Source organism: Manacus candei, unplaced genomic scaffold (genome assembly GCF_025592945.1).
Source record: "Manacus candei isolate 608988 ecotype Guabito, Panama unplaced genomic scaffold, ASM2559294v1 h1tg000050l, whole genome shotgun sequence".
Taxonomy (NCBI): domain Eukaryota; kingdom Metazoa; phylum Chordata; class Aves; order Passeriformes; family Pipridae; genus Manacus; species Manacus candei.
In genome coordinates, this window is record NW_026138098.1 from 13,492,656 (window position 1) to 13,518,156 (window position 25,501).

The 25,501-nt window shown below is 44.0% G+C and overlaps 1 protein-coding gene across 8 annotated transcripts in view; it reads right to left on the bottom strand.

The window, feature by feature from the left end:
* Positions 1–25,501, bottom strand: part of WBP1L (WW domain binding protein 1 like) — a 58,566-nt gene continuing 33,065 nt past the window's right edge. For 4 of the 8 annotated variants that reach the window (XM_051800506.1, XM_051800509.1, XM_051800511.1 and 1 more), the window contains 3 exons: positions 14,609–14,711; positions 3,767–3,928; positions 1–2,345 (listed from right to left, as the gene is read on the bottom strand). In XM_051800506.1, the coding sequence (XP_051656466.1) occupies positions 1,606–2,345; positions 3,767–3,928; positions 14,609–14,711 (1,005 nt within the window). In that variant the 3' untranslated portion in view covers positions 1–1,605. Of the gene's footprint in view, positions 2,346–3,766; positions 3,929–14,608; positions 14,712–16,835; positions 17,720–21,870; positions 22,189–23,905; positions 24,217–25,501 lie in introns of those variants that run through there. The other 4 variants (XM_051800507.1, XM_051800508.1, XM_051800512.1 and 1 more) reach the window with 4 other exon arrangements.

Here is a 25,501-nt window from a genome sequence, read left to right on the forward strand (position 1 = left end):
TTATCAGAAAAGGCATTATATTTTGGTTTCCACCTTATTTAAAACTGATTTTGGTTTTCAATCAATCAAATCTGAGTATGTCCGAGTTCGGTTTTCAATGGTTTTCCTCCCCATAACAGTAATGATCTGGACGACCATAATTATAAAAGGGACAGGGAGAAATCCCAAGAACAAGACACATAGTCTGAACTGTGCTCTCTTCCACACGAGCACTCTAGGGAATGTTAGTTTCAGCTCTTCCTTTTTTTTTTTTTTCCTTTTTTTTCCTTCAGGTTGTTACTATCAAAATCTCTACTGTTTATTAAAGCAAAGCTACAGTAAATTTTCTTGCAGTCTTACAGCAGGTTTTCTTATTACCAGTAGGACTCGCATGCATGGATTGCAGTCACACACACACGCTCACAGACATTATACAGTAGCCAGTTGCCACCATAACAAAAAAAAAAAAAAAAAGAAAGAAAGAAAGAGAAAGAAAACAGACATTCATTTCTTTAAGTGGTCATTATTAGAATCGCACCAAACTTTTGGATAAAAAAAATACTGCACAGGTCTTCCACATGTACATGGTAAGTCATCCCTTCGCAATGGACGGAGCTCTCGTCTCCATTTGTTCAACATGCATCGCTGAAGCTTGAAGGCACGCTGGCCAAGGAGAGCCCTGTTCTTTTTTTGTCATCTTAACTCAAGTGTGCTGCTGTCGGGTGCAAAAAAAGGAAAAAAATAAAGCCAAGCCCTTTTGCAGCACACCGGGAAAAGGTCATTCGGAGACCACAGTACTTGGAAGGCAGCCCAGCTGCCTGGATTCTAACTGCTAACTGTGCTCTTGGAGGCATTGAAGGAACACACTTATCTTTAAAAATTACATATAAAGGCAAATTTCTGCAAACCCTTTCTCTTCAAACTGCTTATGGTAGACTAACACTCCTTCTAGAAGAAACTGGTCCTTCAGTCACCAGCTTCAAGTGGGATATTTCCTACCTGCTGTCTTAAACACTGAAGCACCGGAGATTACAGTGCTGATGTGTTCGGGCATTCATCAGCTTCAGGAAAACTTAACATTGGGAAAAAAAAAAGAAAGAAAAGGAAAAAAGACGAAAAGATATCCCCAATGCCTCAAGAGCACTATTTCAAACCAGAACTCTTGGGCTACTGACTGCCGGCACTGTCAGAAGCTGCTCGCTTCTGGGAAGACACCTGGAGGTTGAAGCCTTATGGTGATTTGGTATCCTCCCAGGGTGAGATCTGCTGAGTTTTACTGATTGTGAGATAAAGCAGTGTTTCAGAAAACTAAAACCAACAAACACATAGTAACCATCACCAAAATCACCATTGGAAAAATTCCATTTGTTAGAAGGTCTCATTGAGAAACATCAGTCCCTGCTCCAAGGAGCAGGACAGTATGATTAACAAAACCCAGAGTAACCCGTCCTCCGCAAGCCGGGCCTTCGAGGACTAGTCCCCGCATTATACTGGAGGGGGAGAAACAAAAATAAACTAAAAAAGAAGGTTGTATCACCTTTTCCTCCTGTTAAAAGTTTTAATCCTCTTATTCCATTTTTATTTCTTGGTATTTTTTTCCCCGATTCTCCCTTCCACTTTGCCGCCTTAGCTGGGGGAGTTATTGGTGCAAGAGTTTGGAGAGTCCTGCTCATTAATTGTGTTCAAGAGCACACACACCGGCTGCCGGGGCAGGTGGTGGTGGCTGTGTTCGCGGTGCTGCTCCTCGGCGGCACTGAAAAGCCCTTCCTCCTCGTCCCCGTGGGGACGGCCACTGCAGCTGTCGCAGAAGTCCAGGGGCCCGTCCAGAGCATCATCGATGAGCCCGTCGAATTCCTTGAGGTCGTCGTCGTGATGACCCCGGTTGCATACGCAGACTTCTATGCCCGAGTCGCCAGTGAAACGGCGCTGCCTGCCCGGCGTCTTGTCCTTCGCGTCAGGAATGGCACTGCTCTGCTCTAAGCTTTCAGAGCTGTAACCTTTCAGCAGTTCCTCCTTGCACTCTGTATCCTTATCGGGGCCGGCCCTCTCCACTAGCTCGGCTCCCATGCTGGTACCGCCGGGCTCGACGCTTTGCATTTTGGCAACTGCTCGCTCGACCAGCATGGTGGTGGAGGGCTCGGGGTCGCCGAGGCCGGGGGCCCCGGTGCTGTCAGTACTGCTGTTATTGCTGATGGGTGCTGCAGAGCTGCTCTGTGCTGGCTGCAGGCTCCTTGGTGTGTCTGGGATTGTGCTACTGCTGCCTGCTGGGATGCACTGCTGATGTAAGGCACTGTATGGTGGCGGGGGGGTCGGCGGGCGGTTCACCACTTCCTCATAAGGAGGTAGTAAATAGTTTGGCAAAAACCCTAGAAGTGGGAGGCAAGGAGGAGAAGTTATTTCAGGAGCAGCTTATCTCAGGAAACGAGTCACTAATACAGGTTGGTATGGCATTTGTCACCTACCAGCACCTTCCCACTGAACAGCTCAGTAGGCTCTACAAGGGATGCCAAAACTTGTCCCAAGTGAGGCGTGTTATGTTTTAGAGAAGCAGCAAATGAGGCACAGGAGGGGCACCATTACAGGATGAGATGGACATAGTTGGGAACAGCAGTCTGATCTCCTGGCTCTCAAATCTATACTTACAGCTACCAGGCAAACCTCCCCGGACCACGTACCCCAACACAGACCCATAAACTGCACAGGGGGATGGCCTGTGTTGGCTGGAGGGAACAACTCCACAGCCCCTTCCAACACTGGCTTCTCAGCCGAGTTTCCATTTTCAAGAGCAAAGATTTCATCTCACAAAGCATTGTACAAATATGAAGAGACACAAGTGGTTACAAGGAACTTGGGATCTTGGCTTTTGGTTGCTGTTTTAGTGCTGGATTTAATTCTTCTGATGCAGTCATAATAAACTGACAGTACTGGCAAAGGAGTTTGATTTATTGTACTTACAGCCCCTCAAATACATGAAATATTTTGTTTATCTATTAAGAGAGAACAAAATAAGTCCATATAGACAGAATGGACCTAAATACTGGAAACATTTAAGGATAGCACGGCAATTTTCCATGTGCAATTGCATATCCCTGGGGTTGGGGAGGAAAAGGCTGCTGGGGATGATTTCTGAGGTGGTTGCCAGAGTTTAATGAGAAAAGCAAGTTCATACATGCAATTCAACAGTCCATTACAAGAAACTCAGCTGTGGTATCTCTAGCCAGAAGGCCAAGACTTGCTGTTCTAGCACAGCATATCAGGGCACAAGGAGAGCATCAAGTCACTGTACCTTCCCTGTGCTGTGGGCAACAGCTCCTTTGTGCAGAATGCTAGGGCTGCTCACCAGCAGTGTGGTCTCGGAACCACAGCACAGGGCGGGAGCCAGTACAGTCCCTGCTGAGGCTTCCAGCCAGCACCGCCACCCAGTTTGTGTGACCAAATTTCATGAAGCCACTTCCCACATCTCAGTCCCACCAGCAGCAAGTGCAGGCTGGAAAGGAGGAACCTTTGCAGAAAAACACCCAGGGAATCACTGCACTCTCAGGACTAGGTGTGAAGGTGCTGTAGCTGGTGTGGTTCAACTCCAGAGTCAAGAGGTTTCAAATACATCCAGCAGCTTGAAATATACCACCTCCTGTCTGCAAGCCATGGTTAGGCAGCATGGTTAAGTGCCCACCACCTCTTGCTGAGTCCAACCACTGCTCCCTCCTTCCACCCACCACCCAAGACAGGAAACTCGCTGCTGCCCTGCTCCCTGTGATCTCCAGGGAAAACAGTGTGAGATACATACGGAAATAAAACGGCAGGGTCGAGTAGTTATGGGCTTCCCGGTAGGCGATCAGGTTGATCTCGTGTTGCCGCTGCTGGGCCTGGAGCCGATGCTTGGTGCGTCGATGATGGCAAACACAACAGCAGCTGAGGATGATGATGATGGTCCACACCAGCCAAAACCCTGCAGCGGGGGAGAGCGAGTGTTAGCCATAGTGTGAGAGCTGCATCCAAAATCAGGAAACCCCAAGAAGCCAAGGGAGAAGATCATCTGAAAGCCTGGATCTGAACCCCACACTGCTCTAAAGGTAGAAATATGTGTTTCACCAGGAGGCTTCCACATAGACCTCCCTGCCTGCATGGGACATGCCTATTCGGGCAGCCTTGCCAGAACTGGGTAACTCTGAACATACTTTGGTACAATGTGGACCATATCCAATAGGTACAACTCTGTACAAGAACTAAGCTCCCTGCTCCATTGCTCTTATCCCTTGGACACCATTTCTTCTAGCCAAAAATATGAGGAGAGCTGTGAATAGCATTGAACTGGCCTCCCACAGCCATTTTGGTTTGAAAATAACAATCAAGACACAAAAGACACTCTGCAGATTGACCACAGAAGAAGAGAAAAACCCCAAGCACTATGTTTTGCTTTTGTTTGCACTGCTCTTTAATTTCCAGTCCAAATCCTTCATTGTTATGTTTAACAAAAACATACTCTTTTTGCATAAATGTCTCAAAATATTTTTAAAACTTATTTTTGTATTCAATGTCCTTAATTATCCAAAATTAAATTAAACTAGCCCCCCACCCTGAATCCTCAAGAAACCTAACTCATGCTCCTTTTGTGGTCACGGCTGGTTTCTGTGCACTGTTGTACCATACGTACACTGCTCCTTAAAAGGGCACTTCCTGAATTTTCCCCACTCTCTCCAACATGTGGAATAACACCCCCTTTTCATACATCCTCCTTCACTCTTATATGCACTAGAAAAACATTTCCAAGACACACTTCAAGGAGCTACAACATTCACTCCAGATTTGGTTTTTGTCTCCTGCAACTGCAGCCTACAGCTCTACCTGCCTTCAGAGGTTCTGTAATCTCCATCTTTTCCAAACTCAGTTTTTGTGGCTAAGGATACCGAGAGAGATCCTGGTAGAAACATATAGGCTTGGCAGCCACTGCTCAGTGGAGATCACAGCACTGTTTTTCTTTCTCTAAGACCTCTGCCACTCTTGCTACCCAAACTGTCAAAATGAAGATTCCTAGTGCTACAGGCTGTTTTCATGATGGCCAGTCTGTCCTATGAGATCAAACTGCTTTTCTCTCACCACTAAAAACCTCTAGTCCTGCCTTTACAATACCTGGATGTTTTCAGCATCCCCTGCTGAGTTCCCAATGTTTTCTCTGCTAAGAGCTGGGTGGGGAAAGGTGAACAGTTTAGGAATTTGAAGAATGAGTGGAGTATTGCTCTGGCTCAGGACAAAGTGCATTTGATCCCTATCACCCATCTCAGAGACCCGCTGGGCTGTTTGTAAGTGAACTGGATATGCCTCTGAGCATTTTGAGCAGGGACTTTCACCTCTCTCTGTCGTAATCCAAATTCCTCATGTATTTTGGCACTGTAAACTGATATCTTTCTCTTGCCTTGCACAATCTATTTCCCTAATCAACTGGAACCTGACTTAATCACAAACTTATCAAAACCTGCTATCAAACGAAGGTGTTACATGCTCCATTTTTTTTTTTTTTGCTTGGCTGGAAATGAAGGTTCCTGAGTAGTTTCTCTAGCCAGCCTGCTCAGCTGTACCACGAAGGGCAGAGAGAACTGTGATCTTCACTCCAGAGAAGCAAAGGACAAAGAATTCATGATGCTCTCTGCACTTCCCAAACTGAGCTGAGGAAGTGTCCACTGCCCTCCAAATACTCTCCTACTTCTGTAAAAAAAGCCTTTTTATATAAACTAAAAGGATTGGTCTAATCCATCCTTCCCTCCAGAGCCAGGCATTTGCAATTGCCCCCACAGCCTCTACCACTACCCAAACCTTGCTACGCAAACCCAATACTTCAACTGCTTCACAGTTTGAAGACTCTCACCAATACACTTTACTTCTTGCTAAGAGAAGGTCCCTTGGCTCTTGCTTGCTGAGGAAGCAAGAACACACTCATCAAAATCAGGTCACAGCATGCCACCGTGCACTGAGGCAGGCCTGCAGTTCATCTTCTAAGTACTCCTTATTTTTGAAGAGCAATCCGTGATCATGAGTTCAAAAACAATGGAAAATTACACCAAGCTATCCAGGGATTTTCGCTACAGTTATGAAAACAGATGCTTTTTAACACATTTGATCACGTTCTTTCCCAAGATTCTCTAGATCCAATGGTAGCAAGCAGCACTTAGTTAGTTAAGATGTCCTGGAGAACTGCCACTGTTAAGCAATCTCAGCTGTAGCAGCCAAATATTTCTGCAGGGAATGGGAATAACTGCTCCCACCCAAGCCTGCATCCAGAAGATTAAAAAAGTATTTCTTTAGAAAACTTCTCTATCCGTTCCAAAAAAAATCCCAAAGTGCTTTGCAGACAAACCAATGCACAAGCTCAGAGTAGGGGTCAAAGTAAGCTCAGCCATTCCTGGGAAGAGGTGCGGCAACTCTGTTAACAACAGGCAGTAACAACATACAACAGCTTAGGATAATAAATTAATGTTGGATCCTACTGAAACCGCAGGTGGCATTTTAAGTAAACAGACCATAAATTAGTGGATTGCAATCTGGCCACAGTGCCAGGAACAACACCTCCATTCTCATGCAAAGGGTCTGTGCACACTCACAAACACCAGTGGATGAGATCTTTTGTTTTTCATGAGAACTTCCAGAAAAAGAACCCACTAATACCACATTATTGCCTGGTTTCCTTAACCGCTGACACTTCCTAGAGCTTCTAGGAATTACTCAACGCCTGACTCAACATGAGCCCCAGAACTAGCCTGGATGATTGCAGAGGATCAGCAGCATGTGCCCACCACAGCCATTTGCTGGCCTGGTTTCTGGTGTCCCCTTTGATGGCTTTGTCACCCTCGTCACCCGTCACATCTGCTCTGCAGCTGGAAGGGCCCCCAGTGCATCAGAAGCAAAAGGATGGGACACAATGGGTGCTGAGGCACAAGGGGCTTCTTGGTTGTCGCTTGGGCAGGGGTCCCAGTGCTGAGAGGAGGACTGGGTGCAGCTCTGGTTGCAAGCCCAGCACGGTGCTGGGAGTCCAGGGCCTCCATAAAAGGCTCTATAACACCCCTTTGCCACAAGTTTGGGCACAGCTGCAATTCTGGCTGCAGAACAGAAAAACTGTAAAAGCCTAGGAAATATATAGCATGGTCATTTATTTGGAATAAAGCTATGTGTACAAGGCCAAATGCAACTGTAAATATTATGTCTAAAAGTATGGAATGAACAGTGAGGACATGGATGGCTGAGCTATGCATTTGTACACCTGGTGAGGCTTGGCTTCAAACCAGCAGCAAGGAGGTGAGCCAAGCAGACCACTGGCCCGTGCAGGCAGCAGCTCATTTGGCAGGAGGGGAATTTCGAATTCACCCAATGACAACACTATATGAGCAGGAAACACGGAGGCCGAGCGCAGCTGCAGTACACGCTGACACCTCCTTCCTTCATGGCAAGAGCAGGTACCAGCTCTGCCTTGTGCTGAAAATGGGTGAGATGTACAGAGGCAACTGAAGTTTGGCATTAAAAATCCTCTAAAAGCCAAGTAAAACCGAGCTTCTAGTTGTCTTCACTATCTCCAAAACTATTCCCTGTTTCCAAAAGCCTTCCTGCTGCAGTTGCAGGAAAAACAGAAAAGAGTGGGAGACACTGGGCATCCTGAGCCAAGTCTGCCATTAAACGTCTGATTTGAGAGTATTCCCCACAGCCAATCTGGCCGTAACCACTGGGAACAAAAGCTCGTGGCAATCTGAGAACAACATGGCACATAAAGAGCAAACAGGGTCTTTGGATAAACAACTCCTGATGAACAGCCTGAGCAGAAGGAAGGTACCATTCCACAGTGAAACAGGCACCAGGGAACCATCCGACTTGAAGGCAATTTCAGGTTTGCTCTTGGTTCATGGAAGAGTCAGAAGCTGGAACACTCTCCAGGCCAAAAAAGGTTTGAGTCCTGAGAAATGCTACTGTATTTTTTGTCAAATTCACTGGTGGTGCCAATGGATGGATAATGATGCAACCAAAGGTGAAACGGAGCCAAGAAGCTGATTTTCACCAAGAGATTTCCTTGCTAGAGCACCAAAACCTTCCATAAAAATAAAAAAAAAAAGTACCAATTGCTTACTAAGCATCACACAGGCTCAGAGCTGTAAGCCTGACACAAGTGGCCAAGCTCAGGGAGTCAGAATGGGAGCTGGAGAAACACCTGGGAACAGAATCAGCTCCCACAAAAGCCATCTCTTGCAAACTGAGGCAATACTGAAGAAAGACAAGGATTCTACATTTACAGCATCCTTGGGAAAGGAAGCCCCATCACATGGTAATGAACCAGAGATGTTTTCTACCAGCTGTGAAAGAACATGGTAGGCCTAAGGCTTCAAGAAAAACCTTTCCAGGACACAAACCACAGTTTTGCTCAAAAGTAATTAAGAATAAAACAATTTAATAATTAAAAAAATCAGAGCATTCGTTCCTCGTGAAGAGGGAGGGAGCAATGTTTGGTCTGATGCTGTACTGTATTTGATGCCTGGGATGTTGTCATCAGTACTGCCATTGAGGGAAGCTCCTTTTGTCCTGCGCAAAATGGAAAATGTTTTCTGGAGCATTCCAAGGGTAGGAACAGAGAAATCTGCCCTCAAGTTCATGGTAAACTTGGGCAAATGCCATGGCTCTGTTGGCAGGAAGTCCCCTAAAAGCAAGCCAAAACATACTGTAAAGTGCCTTTGTGTCTGCCCGACAAGCATCTGGGTAATAGCTTTGGCTCCATGAGAGCTGGTTCTCAACAGACGGAGAAGGGGGACAATTTCATTGACTAAGAAGTTCCAAATGGTGGCCTCACAGTCAGCCGTGGCTGGAAAAAATTATCTTTCTCAGGGCCAACACTGTCATCAAAAGTAGAAGAGAGATTTACTTGGTACTACAACCTGGATGCAGTGGGGTTTAATTGTGTCCTTTGGCACAGAGACCCCATTGTCTCCTGCCACTGCAGACACAAGCGTGTATGAGTAAATGCTGCTGCTCAGGAAATCCAGATGAAGGATCTAGGCCATAGGCCTATGAACATTTTAAGAAGAAAAAAAAAAGCTGCTGAATGATGTGGTCCTCTCCTGCCTGTCTCATCCATACCTCCTGCTGCTTCCTCCACTTCTTCCTGTGCTGGCACAAAGTTGTGAGCAACTGTGGTTTGAACAGTTTTGAGGGAAGCAGAGCAGGTTGAATCTCATTTGCCAAACACAACAGCAGCAAGAAGAAAGACTGACTTTCAGTGACAGCTTTATCTCAGTTTAAGTCATTGGAACTGCAGTCCCAGCTTGACCACACTGCAGGAAAAAGTTACTTAACATTTTTAGAGTACAATGGGAAAAGAAAAAAAGCTGAAGACATCTCTAACTCCTGCTTGCTTGCTCCCAGACCGGTAACACAGAGAAAAGGAAATGGATGTTCACTGCAGTTGGTTTCTAGTTTTCAGAATAGTGTCCAGTATACCTGGCACACCCACTGTCATGAGAAAATGTGGAAAAAGACAGATTTCAGAAAAGTCCTTTGCTTATCTTGTAATGAGAGTGAACTTGAGGCAGTAAATCTGCAGACACTGTTTTTATGCCTCTCTCCTAGGGATGGAGCCTTTGAAGAACAATTGCTCCTGTGCTCCAGAGGACACATTCGTAAGTCCAGTTTCTCCCAAGAGATCTACACTGGTAAAATGCATGTTGAACAGTAGTCCAACAGAGATCAGAGGGGAACAGCCAAGACCATGTCCTGAACATTTGGGAACAAGATCTGGAGAAAGGTCTGCACTAGCAGATCTGGATATCTGGTGAGGAGCTGGGTTGGAGGTATGTAGGGCTGGGGGTGAAAGAGCACCAGCCTTTCCATGCTGTTTAATACAGCCCAGGGGGAAGGGGCCACACAGGGCAAAAGTCAGCATCTGCACAGACAGGCTATGCCAGACAGTTTGCCTTCTGCTTTGGATCTGGGAATTTTAATGAGCCAGACCAAAACACACTTAAGGTGATTTAACTGTCTGGATTAGGCTACAAGAAGTCCCAGGAAATTAGGAAATAACTCCCTCAGTGTCCCTATTTATCATCAGTTTCTGTACAGTTGAGACATCTGTTGTTTGCCCTGTACTGTCAGTGAGGCTTTGTCCTGGGGGGGTTATCACTGAAGCACAGCTGAAGAGTAACAATGGCCAAAGCGGAAGTTTGATACACCTAGAAAAGAGAAAGCAAGTACAACCACATAGGAGGCTGGGTCAAAGGCAAGGAATAGCACAAATCCCTCTCTGAAAAAGGATGTAGTTATACTGAGGGATAAGACAACACGGGGTAAGGAAGAAAACGTGGGACTGATGCATTGTTTGACTGAGGGTTTTGGAGACCGCAGCAAAGCCTTGGAAGTAAATTCTTATTATAAAGCTGACCTGGAATATGTATGTGGTACAGCAGTTGCTTTAGTTTTAGCAACTAACCGGATCCTTGCCAAAATTTTCTGGCAGCATGCTTTTTGGGGAAAAGAGCTGTCTAGCGATTCCAAGGGGAAACGTGCAGAGATGAGCAAAATGTTCAAAATCAGCAAAAACATTGACTGTGCTGCTTGCAAACTGAACATTTTTTTCCTGTACAACTCTTCCACTAGGATCTAAACAGTCAGGGTCTTTTTTCTTTTCTTTCAGAAACAGAGGGGTTCAGAATCAACGCTCAAACAGATGAAATGAAGCAAAGTAGGCACATGCACCATCAAATACTCACTCATCACCAGTGCTGGTTTGTTGTGCAGCACCTGAATGACTCAAGAACAGCTAAGCCCTCTAACTCTGAAATCCCACAACTTTTTGCATCCAGTGACCAGCTGCCTGTTTCCATGCTCCACAATTCCTGAAGCACAGTGTACTATTTTTCCAACCGCACCATGACAAATACTTTTTACAGCTTTGCTTGATGTGTTCAGAGACTCTGGAAACATTTAATTTCAAGCTGGTCCTCAAATTAGGGAAGGAGAGAGACAAGGATGGACATCAGGAGATCTGGATTTACTTTTTAGTCCACATTATACACTTAAACTTTGGAAAATCCAGAACATCTGAGCCTTGCTTCTTAACTTGCAAAAAGCAGGAACGGCATTCCTCAACGACCTTCTCTCCTGTATTTTGAAAAGTGGTATTTTGGAATCTTTAAGCAATAAGACGCCTGTCAGGCTTGGACAAAGGCCAACACTGGAAAACTCCAGCAAATCACAATCACACCACACAAACCTGAATAAAAACTGCTAGTAAACAAAATCCCTTGGCTGCTGCCATTCTCCCAAGACCACAATCTCACCCGTGGGGACTGCGAGTTCTCTGGGGAGCCCAAAGAAATTATTAGACTAAAATGCTGACCCAGCTCATCCACCACCCAAACACCATTCCCTATGTGAGGAAATGCAACAGTGAAGCCACTTCTTCCATTTTACTTTTTATGATTATGTTCCAAAAAAATTAAAAGATATAATGCACCTTTTTCCCCCATGTTAACAGCTATCAAGCTTAAGCTAAGAATTAATTAGACCTTTACATAGCTATTAGACCTATATATAAATCTGAATATAGGTTTATTATTTGGCAACATGGGACTTTTTTTTTTTTTTAAATAAGAGATGGGTGGGGAATCTGAACCGGGCTGTTATCTAATTTTAAACACAGGCTGTCCACCTGCTTGGCATATCATATTCTCCATTCCTCCACTCCACCCCTTAACAAAATAATACCTTCATTTTACATCCTATTCCACTACCCTCAACGACTGGTTTATAATTACTGCAATCTTACTTGCTGCCTAGAAATGTTGAGATCAGCCATTTTCAAAGACAAACTTCCCTCAAATTCCTAAACAGGGAAAAAGATCCTTTTTACAGAAAACATTTCAAGTGGCCACAAAACAGGATCATGTTTCATAAGTCATGTCCAGCAAAGACAGACTAGTTTTCTTTTCCATTTCAAAGGCCACCTACCTCTGCTCCTTCTTCCCACAAAGCTGTGGTGGTAAATAAACCCAGGATTTAATTCAACAGGACTAGCAAGAAGGTCTGTTTTTAGGCACACAAAAGCACTGGTGGTCTGAGAAGGTCAAGAGAAGCAAAAACTTCTCAAAAGCTACCTCAGCACACACATACACTGGTTAAAATCAAAACGGCAGAACAACCACAAAGCCATACTTAAATGGTGCTGCTAAGTTAACTGTTCATTAACCAGAAGTTATTATTAACTTTTAAAAAGCTAATCTGTTCCCAAGCATGTAAAGCTGTTGTTCTCCACTCCATCAATTCACTGCTCATATTAAGGCTATTTACATACACTGTCACTGCTATTCACCTTGAAGGTCTTGAGTGCCTCACATCATGTACCTATCAAAGATACTCAACTGGAGCAGCAGCTAAGCTCACAAACTTTAAAATATGAGTTTTCATTTAAAGGACATGCTCCCTCTTTGACTCCTCCTCCCCCATCCCAGACACTTTTTTTTCTAACACTCATAATGGCAAAGCAAGCTTTGAACACATTAACATAACCTGACATCAATGTCAGATGTTTGCCTGAATTTGCAGAAAGCCTAGAAAACAGGTGTCATGTTTGCATTATTCCCCTCATCTCGGTGTGCTGCACGATGCTCTTTGCAACGCAGAAGGAATGTGAATCTCCACAGAGAAACCTATTCCTCCCGAGGAACCATCCAGCAGTGTGTGCCACCAACGTGTTTATTCCATGATCTCAGCATGACCTGTGTGCTTCCTCTAGAAAGAAGCCTGGAATATTCTGCCTCCTTCTAACAAAATCTGGTTTTATCTTCCAATAACTTTTATGACACAGCCAGGCACTGCCAAGTATAAAACTCTGTGCCATACTGAGAGCACAAAGACAGCTAAACCATCCCATTAAAATGGCAGGGGGCTATTGTTCACACTGTACTGTTTGTATGCAACACAATTAAGCCTCTCTTTCAAGATGTCCTTGGGAGAAACATGGTGACCGTGCAACAAGCTCCAGTGTGCAGCTGTATTCCACGCTGTTGCTCGATTTAGATCCTGCTCGCCACGGAGTCTGTAAGCCCTTGCATACATGCATCTTCCTCTGTATTCCCACCCACACAAATCCAAAACCGGGTTTGACCTTCCCCACTCTGCTTTGTCCATGCATCCCCATCTAGTCCGAACAAATTCCTGCCATCTGTCCTGACTGTGCTGCCGACTGCTACAATCTTATCCGGGCAGTTCAAGGTAGCCATGTATTTATGCCTGTTTCTTAGCCTGCTAGAGTCCCTGGAGTCAACCCTCCCCCCATCCAGAATTGTTTCTTGAGCTGTTTGGACACTGTGGAAAATAATGTTGCTGTACAAGGTCTGCAGTACATTAAAACCCTGCCATTAGTATGGACACAGTCAGGCACTAGTCTGATGCACAGTGTGTCTTAAAGATATCTCTTAGAGTCCTGTTTAGTTTACAACCACATCCTCCATGCTTCACTAGCTAATTTGAAAAGTAAAAGCATGTTTCTAGGTTAAAAGTTGAAGTGTCAGCTATTCCTGTCCTTGGGTCCAGCTTAAGTGACAGTATTTGTATATATATGTTTCCACACGCATGCTACTTCGGCAGAGTCAAACTATGGGCACAACGGAGGGATTAAGTAGAAAGCGCAGTTGCATAAAAGCTAGAAGATACCACTAGGTGTGGTAAGAAAGTATCTCCAGTCTCCAATGTACATGTACAATGTCCAGAGTTCCACATTTCCAAATTCCAGGAGCACAGATGCCCTACCAGCCTGGGCTCCTGGCAGTACAACAGCATGTCAACATCCATGTTCAATCCTTTGTGCTCCTCCTCGAGAAACGAAGACACCATCAGACTGGAACAACTGGCAGTTTTCCTTTAAAATTCAGCATACTTTCCTTTCCTTTCAACTTCCCATTTTTCCATATATCTTCATCAGTTTTGCTGACCTGCTTTGATCTACCTGCTGCCATCTAAAGGGACTTAGCAGGTATGGTCACTCAACCACTCACTGGAAACTGTGGTACTTTTAAATACCACATTTTGGGAAAGAGGAGATAAGAGGGGTTGTAATGGGCAATGTGTGTTGCATTCAGCATTCAACCACTGTAAGCCCACAGGATTCACCCAAGACTCTCTCCCACCCAAAAACTCCAAACACAAAGAGTCCTGAAGAGAATAAGCACCCTGGCCCTCCTCCTTGAAAAAAAAGATTTAAAAAGATAAATCAGATTTCAACTGTTGTGCTTGCAAAGAACTAAAACAATAAGATGAAAGATATCGAATTAATTCCCTGTTTGAGTGTGTCAAACTCCAGCGTTGTATCTGCGTTTCTCCCTCAAGCCGGTTTCCTCATACAATGTTATCTTGAGTACCCTCAGTATTGCCCGCATCAGTGAGAAAACCAAACAGCAGTGGCAAGACGACCCATCAGTCCTCATAAAGCATCCATTGTAACAACCCTACATCCTTGTCATATCAGGGATTGTGTTGCAGTGAAATGCAATGGCAACGCATAACAATGCCTGAAAACAAAACCTCACAGGACACGAGCCAGACCTGTGGTATGGTATGAGAGCCATGCAGATTAGGAAGGGAAGCCATACAAAACGGAAGGACTTACACCAGAGTTCATAGTAGTAGTTGCAACACTGGGATTGTCCACAACAGTGGCCCGTTTCACATATGTAACTTTGATTGTTGACACCCATGCAGGTTTCCTTGTCCTAAAATTAAACAGACACACTTTTAAGATGCTTTGTCAGTATGTTCCGTAAATGTTTTACGCAATGATCTGCAAGCATTTTAAAAGTACAGGTTATGGTCTTGGGAAACTCTTAAAATACAAAAAGAGGTTAAAAAACATCTAAGGGTCACAAAAAACCATAAAGGACTGTTCAGAAGAAAACCCCATACCTCCAAACCCATGAGTTACATTGTTTAGCACCTAGTCAGCGTTGCTTTCTCATTATCCCTTTTCCACTAAAGGTTACCATATTTTGGGAGCCAGGCATTATCTTAAAGAAGACATGGCATTAGTTCCACACTGTACACAATACAGATGCATTAATGGGGCTGAATGCCAAGCAGAAAAAATAAAAGGAACATTATAATTTGAGAAAAGACTGCTTCAATTCATTTAGATCTAAATGGTAATTACAATATGCTCCTGCAAGATTCCAGTCTAAGATGATTCCTTCATAATTAGCCATATGCTTTGTGTAAGATCAGCATTCCTGTAAAACTTCTTCCTGGAATAGCAAAGTAGCCCAAGAGCAGACCCAAATCAGCTGTAGTGTATCACCCAGCAGGTCCTCAAGACACCTAAGATGGAAAAGGACTACGGTGAGAAGTCTCAGTTCCCCACATAGTGCACCACTTCACAGAAGTCTGTGTTTTCCTGCTAGTCTGAAAACACAGGTGTAAAAAAGTACAAAACACAAGAAAACAGAAGCATTTTACAGGTTGTGGTTCGTACGTCCTCTAAGAGGTTTTGGGGCAACCTGGATGTTAGAAGAATACTCCACAGTTTAAGAAACAAACAAATTTTAATAAAAAACATTGATGTTGCAAACAAACCTGTAACAAAATTTTAAATTTTCACTTTCTTTCACTTAAAATTTATTATATGGAAAAGAAAATGTGCTGATGTTTATACAGAAAGACATGTTGAAATAATTAAGTACTGCCTTTCAAATAAAAAAAAAACCCCAAAATACACCAACCTGCAAGAGCCCAACAAAACCCAATGAGCTAATAAGAGCAGCAAGCCCAACCAGCAGGATACAGGGATGCACATCCATAGATCCCAACACTTGCTGAGCTGCACTGTTCCTCTCTTTAATGGGAGTGCACCATGGCCACACTTCTCACAAGCCTCTCACAAGCCACCAGACATGCAAGGGGATGTTTCCATCTCTAATTGCAGAGGCTGGTAGCCTCTTTCAGGAGACACTGCTGAGCTGGCACAGCATGTTCTACTTCAAGCATGCTATTCATTCCCAAAATTGTCATTTTAGTCAGCAAAAGAACCAGAAATAGGACACATCTATTCTCTTATCTATTCTTACTAGTTTATTTACACTTTTCCTCATTTTTGTTGGTATTGCAGAGTTAATGTAACTGATAAACAGCATAGATTTTGGCTCTCATATTGACAGAATTGAGAAATTAAGATGCCATTGCAAAATTGCAATCCTGTTGCTAACGCACAAGCCAGAAAGCAACTGAGGTCTGTGGTTGTGACACGTGAAGATCAGTGTGACCTGTTGAACCAGCCACTGAATCACACAGAATTGGTGAAAGAAAAGAGTACCACAGTGCCATTTCAGAATCTCTGCATCACTCCACTGAACCATCCCTGACCACCTCTGGTTTACTCCCCAAAAATTTGATCCATTCAGTGTTGTCTGCTTCAAAGAGCAGCAGTAAGGAACACATCAGTGTCTTTTGGCAGCAGCAACTTATAACAGCTTCAGCATCACTGTATTTTTCCCCACTTAAGAACTTGCAGCAGTCCTGATTTCAGAGACTTTCATCACACTGTCCTTTCATTTGAACTCCCCAGCACCGTCTTGCAAACGTTATTATATGTGAAAAGACCTTTCCATGCTGCCACATGCTGATGTGCAGGGTTGCTTCTTGTTAGTCCAGCTGGCTAACAGGTGTGTCAGTGTACAGGCTGAACAGAAAATCCTCAGCAGCTAGGTTAGTATCCTGCAGATTGTTCCTGGAGATCAAGTCTCAAGCAACATCCTGCTTCCCATCTAGTTTAAATCTTGCTGTCCAGAGCTTCTTTACACACTGACCAAGACAAATCATGTTCCTTGCTAATGCATAAGAACTTGTACCTTCAAATAGTCTCATGGTTCTCTTTCAGCTCCCACAGTTCAGAAGAGTCAGGGTTTAAAGTCCTTGCAGTGCCAACCACCAGCTATTGCTCCTCAAAGTTCAAGCAGCTCCTTTTGGAGGCCTTCTGCAGCCCCCTGCCAGCCCAGCCACCAATGGGTTTTTGGGAACTATCAGACTCGGTGCCATGTGTCAGACCCAGAACTGTTACTCATGTTTTAAACAGTTTCACAGAATCAAGGAATAATTTAGTTTGGAAAGGATCCCAGCAGGTCACATGGTCTGACTACTGCTCAGAGCCTGGCTACCTCCGACACTAGGTTACGTTGCCTGGCACAGGGAAAGAGATAAAATGTAAAGGCAACAGATCTTCAGAAATAAAAGTCTACTAAGGAAAGATTCCAGCACAAGGAGAGCATTGCTTGGGATATGTTACAGGTGTCTTCTTTCCTCTCCTCACTTATGTCAAGCCTCATTTCTCTGAAAAGTTGAGCCACTGCACAGTTCCCTGCACCTTTTCTGCATGTCGAGGAAGACATTATGTGTGGCCACCATGGCCATGACAGAGACCATGACGTTTTTTGTTAGGAAACTTCTACCTATCGCCAAGCTCTTCAATCTGGCTTCAATTTCTGTTTAAATCCCAGGTTGCATTTTTCATACCAGCAGTGTTATATTATTTCTACTTCCTTCTAGTGTGCATTCTTTGTGCATGCTGCCAAATTGCAACTACTTAAGACATATCAGCAAAATAGTTATCTGTAGTCTAAATGTCTCCTGGAAACAATATCCCAAGTGCTTGTGCTATGAAAGCACATTGTTTCCTCTTTCACACTAAGAGGCATAGACAAGGCACAGGGCTGAAAGAGTAGTTATATAGAGAAGAAAAATATATATGGAGGAAAAAAAATCTCATAGAAGCAAAGTTGGGGTACTCACATTTTACTGACCTGCCTTTGTTTTTAATCTCCATTGCAAGCAGCACTTGTAATGATAATTTTTAATCATTCTTAGCAACACTGAGTTTTTATTGAACTATTACAGAGATTTTGGTTGTTTGTTTTTTTTTAGGCAGTCTTATGAGAACAAGGAAGGGGGAGGGTTTCTTTCCAAAAGCACTTTCTTCCCCAATAGCCGGTGGCTATCACATTCCAGAGCAGACTTCCCTACTGAAGGACAGTCTTGTTTTCTTGTTGTCCAGGCAAGCACATCCCTCCCCACCATCCTTTGTTCAGCTAACTGCAGATGCCTCCAGGCAGGATTACTAAGCAGGATCTACGTGGGTCTGCTCTCAAAGAGCATTCACCTCCATTAGTGCAGAATATTCTTGTTTCCAGACTAAGAAGCCAGAACATGCCATCCTTTATCTCCCACCTGCAAAGCCTAAGAGATTCCCAGCTAATTTCAAGGGAATTACTTACTGGACTTACTTTGTCCAGTAAGTCAGCATCTACTCTAGGCTGCATGGATATCACTGCCTCCCTGGCATCATCTTAAGAGCTGGTCTGAGAACTTGGAATCACTGGATCCCTGACACACATTCCAAGGGTGGGAGCTTTCAGAAGGTTCTGCAGTCCTGGAGCCTGTGTCCCTTCCCAGTCCAGTCCAACAGAAACTATTTGTGAAATATGGTGCAGGCTCTTTCTCATGAAACTAGTTGAGTTGGGAAGACCTCATCTTGGTGCGTTTTGAGAAAATATAGTTCTTTGTATTTTAGATGTGGCATCTTGGATTAGTTTTCACAAGTCAAACTTTATAAAGCAACTCTGAATACAAATAAGATTTTAACTTATTTTCTTGTTAATATTTGGCATTTGTGGCAAACCCACAATCACGCTGGCAACTCCGCCAGTTAAAGCACGCTTTTGCTGTCAAGTGCTTTTACAAATAATCCTTAAAATATCCAGCAATGGAAGGTATAAGAGAATTCAAGGCAGTGCTGTATGTTGTCACATCTGAAGCGACAGCACACAGCAATGTCAGTGCCAGGGAAAAAAGCCAATTATTTTCTTTACCTTCCAGTTTAGTATTAGACCTGTGCTGGAGGTCTACATCACAAATTAAAGGTCAAAATCTGGGGCACGATCAAGACAAGAGGCATTCACAGAGGTCTGCAGGTTGACTAACTGCTCCTCTCTGCAGGGAGGGATGGAAGAGACCTCTTTATCCTACTTTTGTAAAGGTTTTCAGTACTAAATGGTTGGGTTTCATACCCATAAATCTGATAGGATTTACTGCGTCTGAAGCCAATGCAGGAAATGAAGGGAAATGAAAACTTGATTGACAGTGAAGTATCATCAAAATAAAAGGATCAAGGCACTTCACACTCTTGTACTCTCCAAAGTCAGCAGTTAACCCAGGAACATTGTTGCTATGTCAGAAGGGAGAAAGGTGAAGATGAGCAAATTCCAGACTAGTGTGGCTATTTTCCAAGCTGAAAATTAATATGTGCAACTGCAGCAACAAACACTACAGCCCACGCTCAGAAGTGCATAGTTGGCAGTGAACCACCTACAAAAGATGACTCCTCAGTTGGCATTAACCAGGTAACCAAAACCAGCAGTGGCCGGTATCATGAAATCTAATAACCACTTTAGGTTTTTGCTCTGTCTCCTCTTTCCACAGAAATCCGGCCTCCTTTACCCTCAATATGAGCACCTTGCATTTATTTGTCCTCCATGTGTCATTCAACCTGCCAGAATATCTATTCATCCTAACCTTGGTAATACCCTGACGCCCTGGGAAACACCTGGAAATGTGACTTGCATTTACTAGCAGCAGTTTATAGGCCCTTCCTGTCCAGTAGGACAGAAAGTTTTTTAGACTTAATTTCCTATTCTTTCCAAACTTGAGTACAGCATTTATCAAGGTGCTACACAGCAAATTACTATTTGAACTGGAAGAGACAGAAAATAATAACAGAATGACAGGGGGAATAAGTGACTGAATAACAGGCGTACAAACAGTGGGACACAGAGAAAAGCCCAGCAGCAGGCTGCAAGGAAACTGCCAAAATGGCATCTCCTGAAGGGCAAGATGCAACTGCTTTTAACAGGACTCAGGCTCAACCTGTGACCACTCCAGACCTTCTGGTTTCATGGCTCTTACAGGGACTTTGGTAATAAGCATGCGTTTGATAATAAATAAAAATCCTGACCTAGTTATTTCACTAATCTCATTACTCGCAGGCAGCAGTTCCTTGCTCTCAGTACCCAGACACACCCATAACAAGTAGGATGGATTCAAAGCAAGTGACACTATATTCAGAAAAACATATTAAAATTTTGAGTATTAATATTTTGAGTAACTCACAATCAGTATTTGAACCATATATATTTTTAAGTATCCTGAGTAACAGAATGGAAATGACTGTCAGTATATTAAATATGTCAGAAACAACTATTTGATATCCACTATTTATTAGTTCCCACTTGGCTGTTACTCAATCTCACATATCAGACTATCACTAGGTGTTGGTGATCGTTAGCCAAGTGCACCAGCAACAGTTCATGAGAATGCAAACCCAAAGCTACCAAAGATGAGCATCTCTGTCAGATAAGAATTCAAGTGTTAGCAGGTTAAAATTGCTGTTGAAAATACTAGGCTGGAATGCCAAATCTTGCCACAGGGTTTACTACAGTTGCTGGTTTGCTAGCAGCCCCCCAGTTCCCATTCGAAATAATCTTAAATAAAAACTCACTAGATCCTTTCAGAGAAGGACTCTAGGTGGGACTGCAGCAAGGACAGGCAGAACTGCTGGGGAATTCTGGATCAGGACTGACAGACAGCACAGGACTGACAGACACCTGGCTGAGCCTGCACCGAAGCCTCCAGACATATTCTGTGTCTTCACAAATACTACACTTGTTAGTCCTTTAGAACATGAAATCAGAAATCCACAATCTGAGCAAGTGTCATGCCTTTGGTGGGTTCAATTTAACAAAAGCACCTAAGATTGCCAAAGATGAAAGTGGCTTTGACTGCTGGGAGTTACTGGAACCTCGGGTGCCAGGCCCTGCCAGCACGACAGGGGATAGATTCCTGTAAGCCTGCCTTATGACAGACAGCTGAGGCCAGGAAATAAATCAAGTCTGGACATTTCTTCATAAGTCACCCACCACAAATTTTGTTTTGCTGAACATGGAAAAAAAATTGTAATAAGTGCAAATATCCAAATACTTAAAAGCATAATAAGTGGGGGAAGAAAGATGCCTCTGAGCTGTCTCAAGCACAATAAAGATCTCCAAACTGGGAATTCTAATCCACAACATTTATTGCTTCACTAATGCCAGCATCAGGAGAACTATATTTAGATCAGCGTGATTAATCAGCCACAGCAGACCCATCTTCACCCCCAGCAGATGCAGCACCTCCAAGGTTTTATTAACCTTTATCTGAGGAACAAATTGGTTTGTTGCATCCATTTATCCTGAAGAAATACTCCCAACAATCTTTAAAGGAACACTGTCCTTTCACAGATCATGGACACTTTAAATATATTTCAATAAAAGCTGGTTTCATTTTTGTTTATCACAAGTTTCACTTTCAGACTCCAAGGACTACACATTCGGGTTTTAAGCACCATGTGAGACTGTTTACTTCCTCACGCCTTGCTAGAAGCTTCCCACCTGCAGTCCCCAGCCCTCGCACGTTAAAAACGCTCACTTCTAGGAAATTACAGCTTTGAGGAGGCTGCCTTCTGTTGTTTTAAATTACCAAACAGCTGAAAATCTCGAGCAGTTAAAAGTAAAACTGAAAATGTTAAGGAATCCAACATCTTAACCTTTTTTCTTCCTTTTACACTTATGTAGTAAACTAGACGAATGTGTTCAAGCTTCCACCTGCGACTCTAAGAGGAAATGCTCACTCGAAACTGAAAGCTGAGATCCTATACAGTCAAGTTTCCTGGGATGGGAGCTTTAAACACCCACACTGCACTCATGTCAGATACTGCTAACCTCGCTTTTATGCATTTAAATACCAACCCCGCTGCAACAACAAAAAACCCTCAAAACCTGGCAAGCACCCTAATTTTACCATGTGTTCGGCAGTCCATGTGCTACAATGCTGTCGGGTCCCCAGGAAGAAGGAAAGGCAGATGAAGGGGAAGCAGTTGTTCAGTGGGGTGCAGAGAAGGGGTGCCGGTCCTGGAGAGCTGAAGCTCTCACCGTGACCCTTCCGTCCTCGTCACGCAGCTCCCGGGAGGGAACCCCACCCAGCATCTCTTCCCTGAGCTCTCGACCCAGGATCAGGACCCTTGTGTTGAGTGAGAACAACAAAGGACATCCCAGACAGCCAAGTGTTAACAGTCCAAGTGTAAACCAAGAGACAACAGAGGTGATGAGATGTTCCTGAATTTCTCCCACACTTTGAATTAAACAGCACTGTTCACTAACAACACTTATTTTCTGCTCTTTTAGAAGTGGAAAAAGAAATTTCTGAATAGTATCTGCACGCAGGAAACAATCACAAATACTTCAGATTTGATTTTTTGAAGACTAATTGAAGAATGATTAAAACTAAGAAAAGTTCAAGCAGCTGTTTCCCACTATATCCTTCATCAGTGGATAAAAATAGTCAAGAGCTTTGCTCTGTTTTTGAGGCAACACCTTTTTTTCCTGCTTCCTGTAAATGCCTCTATCGATGCTGAAAAGTTACCAGCAGAGGAAAAACGTACCATCCATCCACTGAGATAACCAGGTGTTCACTGTTTGAGTAGATGAAGCCAAATTACACCTACCTTCCACTTTTACACCTTATGCAGCACCTCAAATGCCTGAACACACCTCTAGAACAAAAAAAATAATTTAAAAATAGGAACTTGGAGCAAATCACATCCGTGAGACTCAACATTTGAGGCAGTTATGTCTCACAGCTATTCGAAAGTTACCTAAAGCCATTCAGCCTTTGTGCCCGAATTTCCCTCTTTGGTTCAGCTCCGAGGTTTTTAGGGAAAGTCTCTTTGTCCTGAGAGCTAACAAGTGAACTATTATTATAGGTATTGCATCAATCACAGAAGGTCATTGTGCTAGAGGCAGTTTCTTATGTAAAACTGTTTTCGGTTCAGCAAAGTGGGAGGAGCTGCATTTCACCAAAACTGATCTGATAAGGAAAAAGAGGCAGCACTGTTTACTCAGCAGTGTGCTTAAGGCCTTTTGCCTTCGTTTCTAAACAACCGAAACTAGGCAGTTTAAACCATGCTATGGTCCAATCTTGACTTTTTAATTCTAAATTAGAGACTACAAGCAGCACTCTGATATAATGCAATATGCATTCATTGTGGATTACAGATCACAGCAGTGGTGGAAAGAGTTTACAGTTAAGATTCCCCTACAGACGTGCCTCCCAGACCAAAAAAAGAGTTTGCTCTCCCCGAGCCTAGGAACGCATAGTTGGCACCTCCTCCAGCAGGGAGCAGCTGGGCAGTTGCTACCGTTTCTCATTCCACTCGACACTACCAGCTATTACATTATCCCAAGTTTCTTGTTAAAGCGCAAACTCTCTCAGAACAATTAAAAAGTCACCAAGCTGGGGGTCGCAGCATGTTGCCATTTTCCATTTGGTGACCTTTGTCAAAGATGAGACACACACACACACATATATATACAAATGCCTCAAATGCCTCTTTCCCTATTTTTCTCCTTTTTTTTTTTTTTCCGTTTTAAACCTGCAGTTTAACACTCAAAACACTGCTCGCACAAGAAAACGGTTCATTCGACCTGTTTTTAAGCAATGCAAACACAATTAAGGACTGTGGAAAGTACCCTAAAACGCAACCAAACAACAACTGCACAGGAGCACGACACAAAGAGCCGCCCTGCCGCAAAGCCTACAATAACAAGGGAGTTTCTATCCTTGGCTCACAGTTTTGCTCCTTCCTTACTAATAAAAAGCGTCTCTCACACAACTACGCTCCCCGATCACACGCCACGGGTGGGGAAGTGCTGTTTGTACAGTTCCGTTTCGGGGAAGTCAGAAATCATTTCCTTAGAGGTGAGGGGAATAAAAGTAAAAGCAATCAGTCACATCTTCCACTTGAGCGAGCAGCTCCCCCCGCACCGAAGCCGGTTACCTGTCTGAGACCCAGGAGGAAAGGCATTCTGCAGGCTCATCCTCCACACCAGCACATGGGAAGGCAGGAATTTAAAGCCCCACAGCGACCATTTCCTCATCTGCTGTGGGCAGCCCGCTCCTCCGATCCTATTTAAACCAGGGCTTCCTCGGCTGGGAATGCTAAGTAAACAGGGTCCTGGGACACTGCACGCACTCGCTGGCTCCCCCTCCTCCTCCTCCCACTCCCTGTGACATATCTCAGACGCAGCCCAGCCGGGGTGTTTGCAAGAGGGAAATGACATCAGGTCGGGCAGTTCTGAAAAAATAACCAAAAAAAAAAAAAGGGGAGCCAAAGCAGCCCTGAACCTTAAGACAGCTCGTGGGTGACACCAGCCTGTGCTGCAAAGGGGACCCTGGCAGGGAACCCCGGCAGAGCAGGAGTGCTCTGCTCCCTGCTAACGGGATGCTGCGGTGGAGGGGAGTCTGTTAAAAACGTTGGCAGGAGCCGACAGCTCCTCGGTGATGATTAAATCTCACCAGGCAAAAATAGAAATTTCCTCTGTTTCTGAGGAGAAAGCTAAGTTTGATGCTGCTCGCTGAACAGCACTGTAGTCCTAGGAGCCACCACCACGGTTTCCTGGGGACCTGGGTAAAGCCTTCACAGATCCAAAGCACTCCCATGCCACCTTCTGCCTGCCACCACGACTCCACTTTTTCTGAGCAACACTTAACAGCACTGTTCAACTCTCAGCCCCTCCTGATAACAGCTGTTCCTTTAAAGAAACAGCAACAACTCCCCTGATTTAGAAAGATCAGGATCGGGCCTCTCCAAGATCACACAGGTGATGGGAAGAGATTTGAATACCCCAATGAAAATGTGAGAAGCCCTGTGGAAAGGTTTCTCATTCTACTTGAGCTCATTTCACATTTTCATGCCAAGGGGCAATTAAGCCTTATAAACAAATTAATCATCTGGTGCCCAGGATGGCATGTCTTGTTTGTCCTCCCCCAAGCAAGGAGTACAGCAAGTTCCACAGCAGTGTAGAAGATGACACTGCAGAAGGTAATCTAAATTTAACTCCCTTTTCTATGTCCACTTTGAAAGTTCAGCAACCTCTTTTTTTCGTGCTTCTCTGTAATCAGCAGCTGTCCTCGTCTGTCCAGGAGGGTGGGGACTAGGACACCATCATCCCTCCCTTATGCCCCAGCAACAGCTCCGGATATTTGAAAGAGGAGCAACTCCCCTGGCTTTTGGCCTTCTTGGCTTTGGAGCTCAACACATTAAAATATATTACAAGGAAAGGAATATACATTTTTTCCATAGTGAGTTCACTGAATGCCTTTTTTAGTAGCAGTTTTAACAATAATTTCAGTACTCCAGAAGAGAGAAATCACATAAAATTCTTACAAATGCTAATTTGCAAGAGGAGGAAAAATAAATCAAGAGGAAAGAATAAAAAAAGCAGGACAGACACTCACTCCCCACCTCCAACAGTCAGAGAGCTTGCACCAGTGTCAGAAGAAGACACCCATTTTGCACAAGCCAAAACTACTCAGTGACCACCGCTGCTGCCTCCTCCCAGCCCAGCCCAGGGTGGTTTCCAAAGCGAGAACC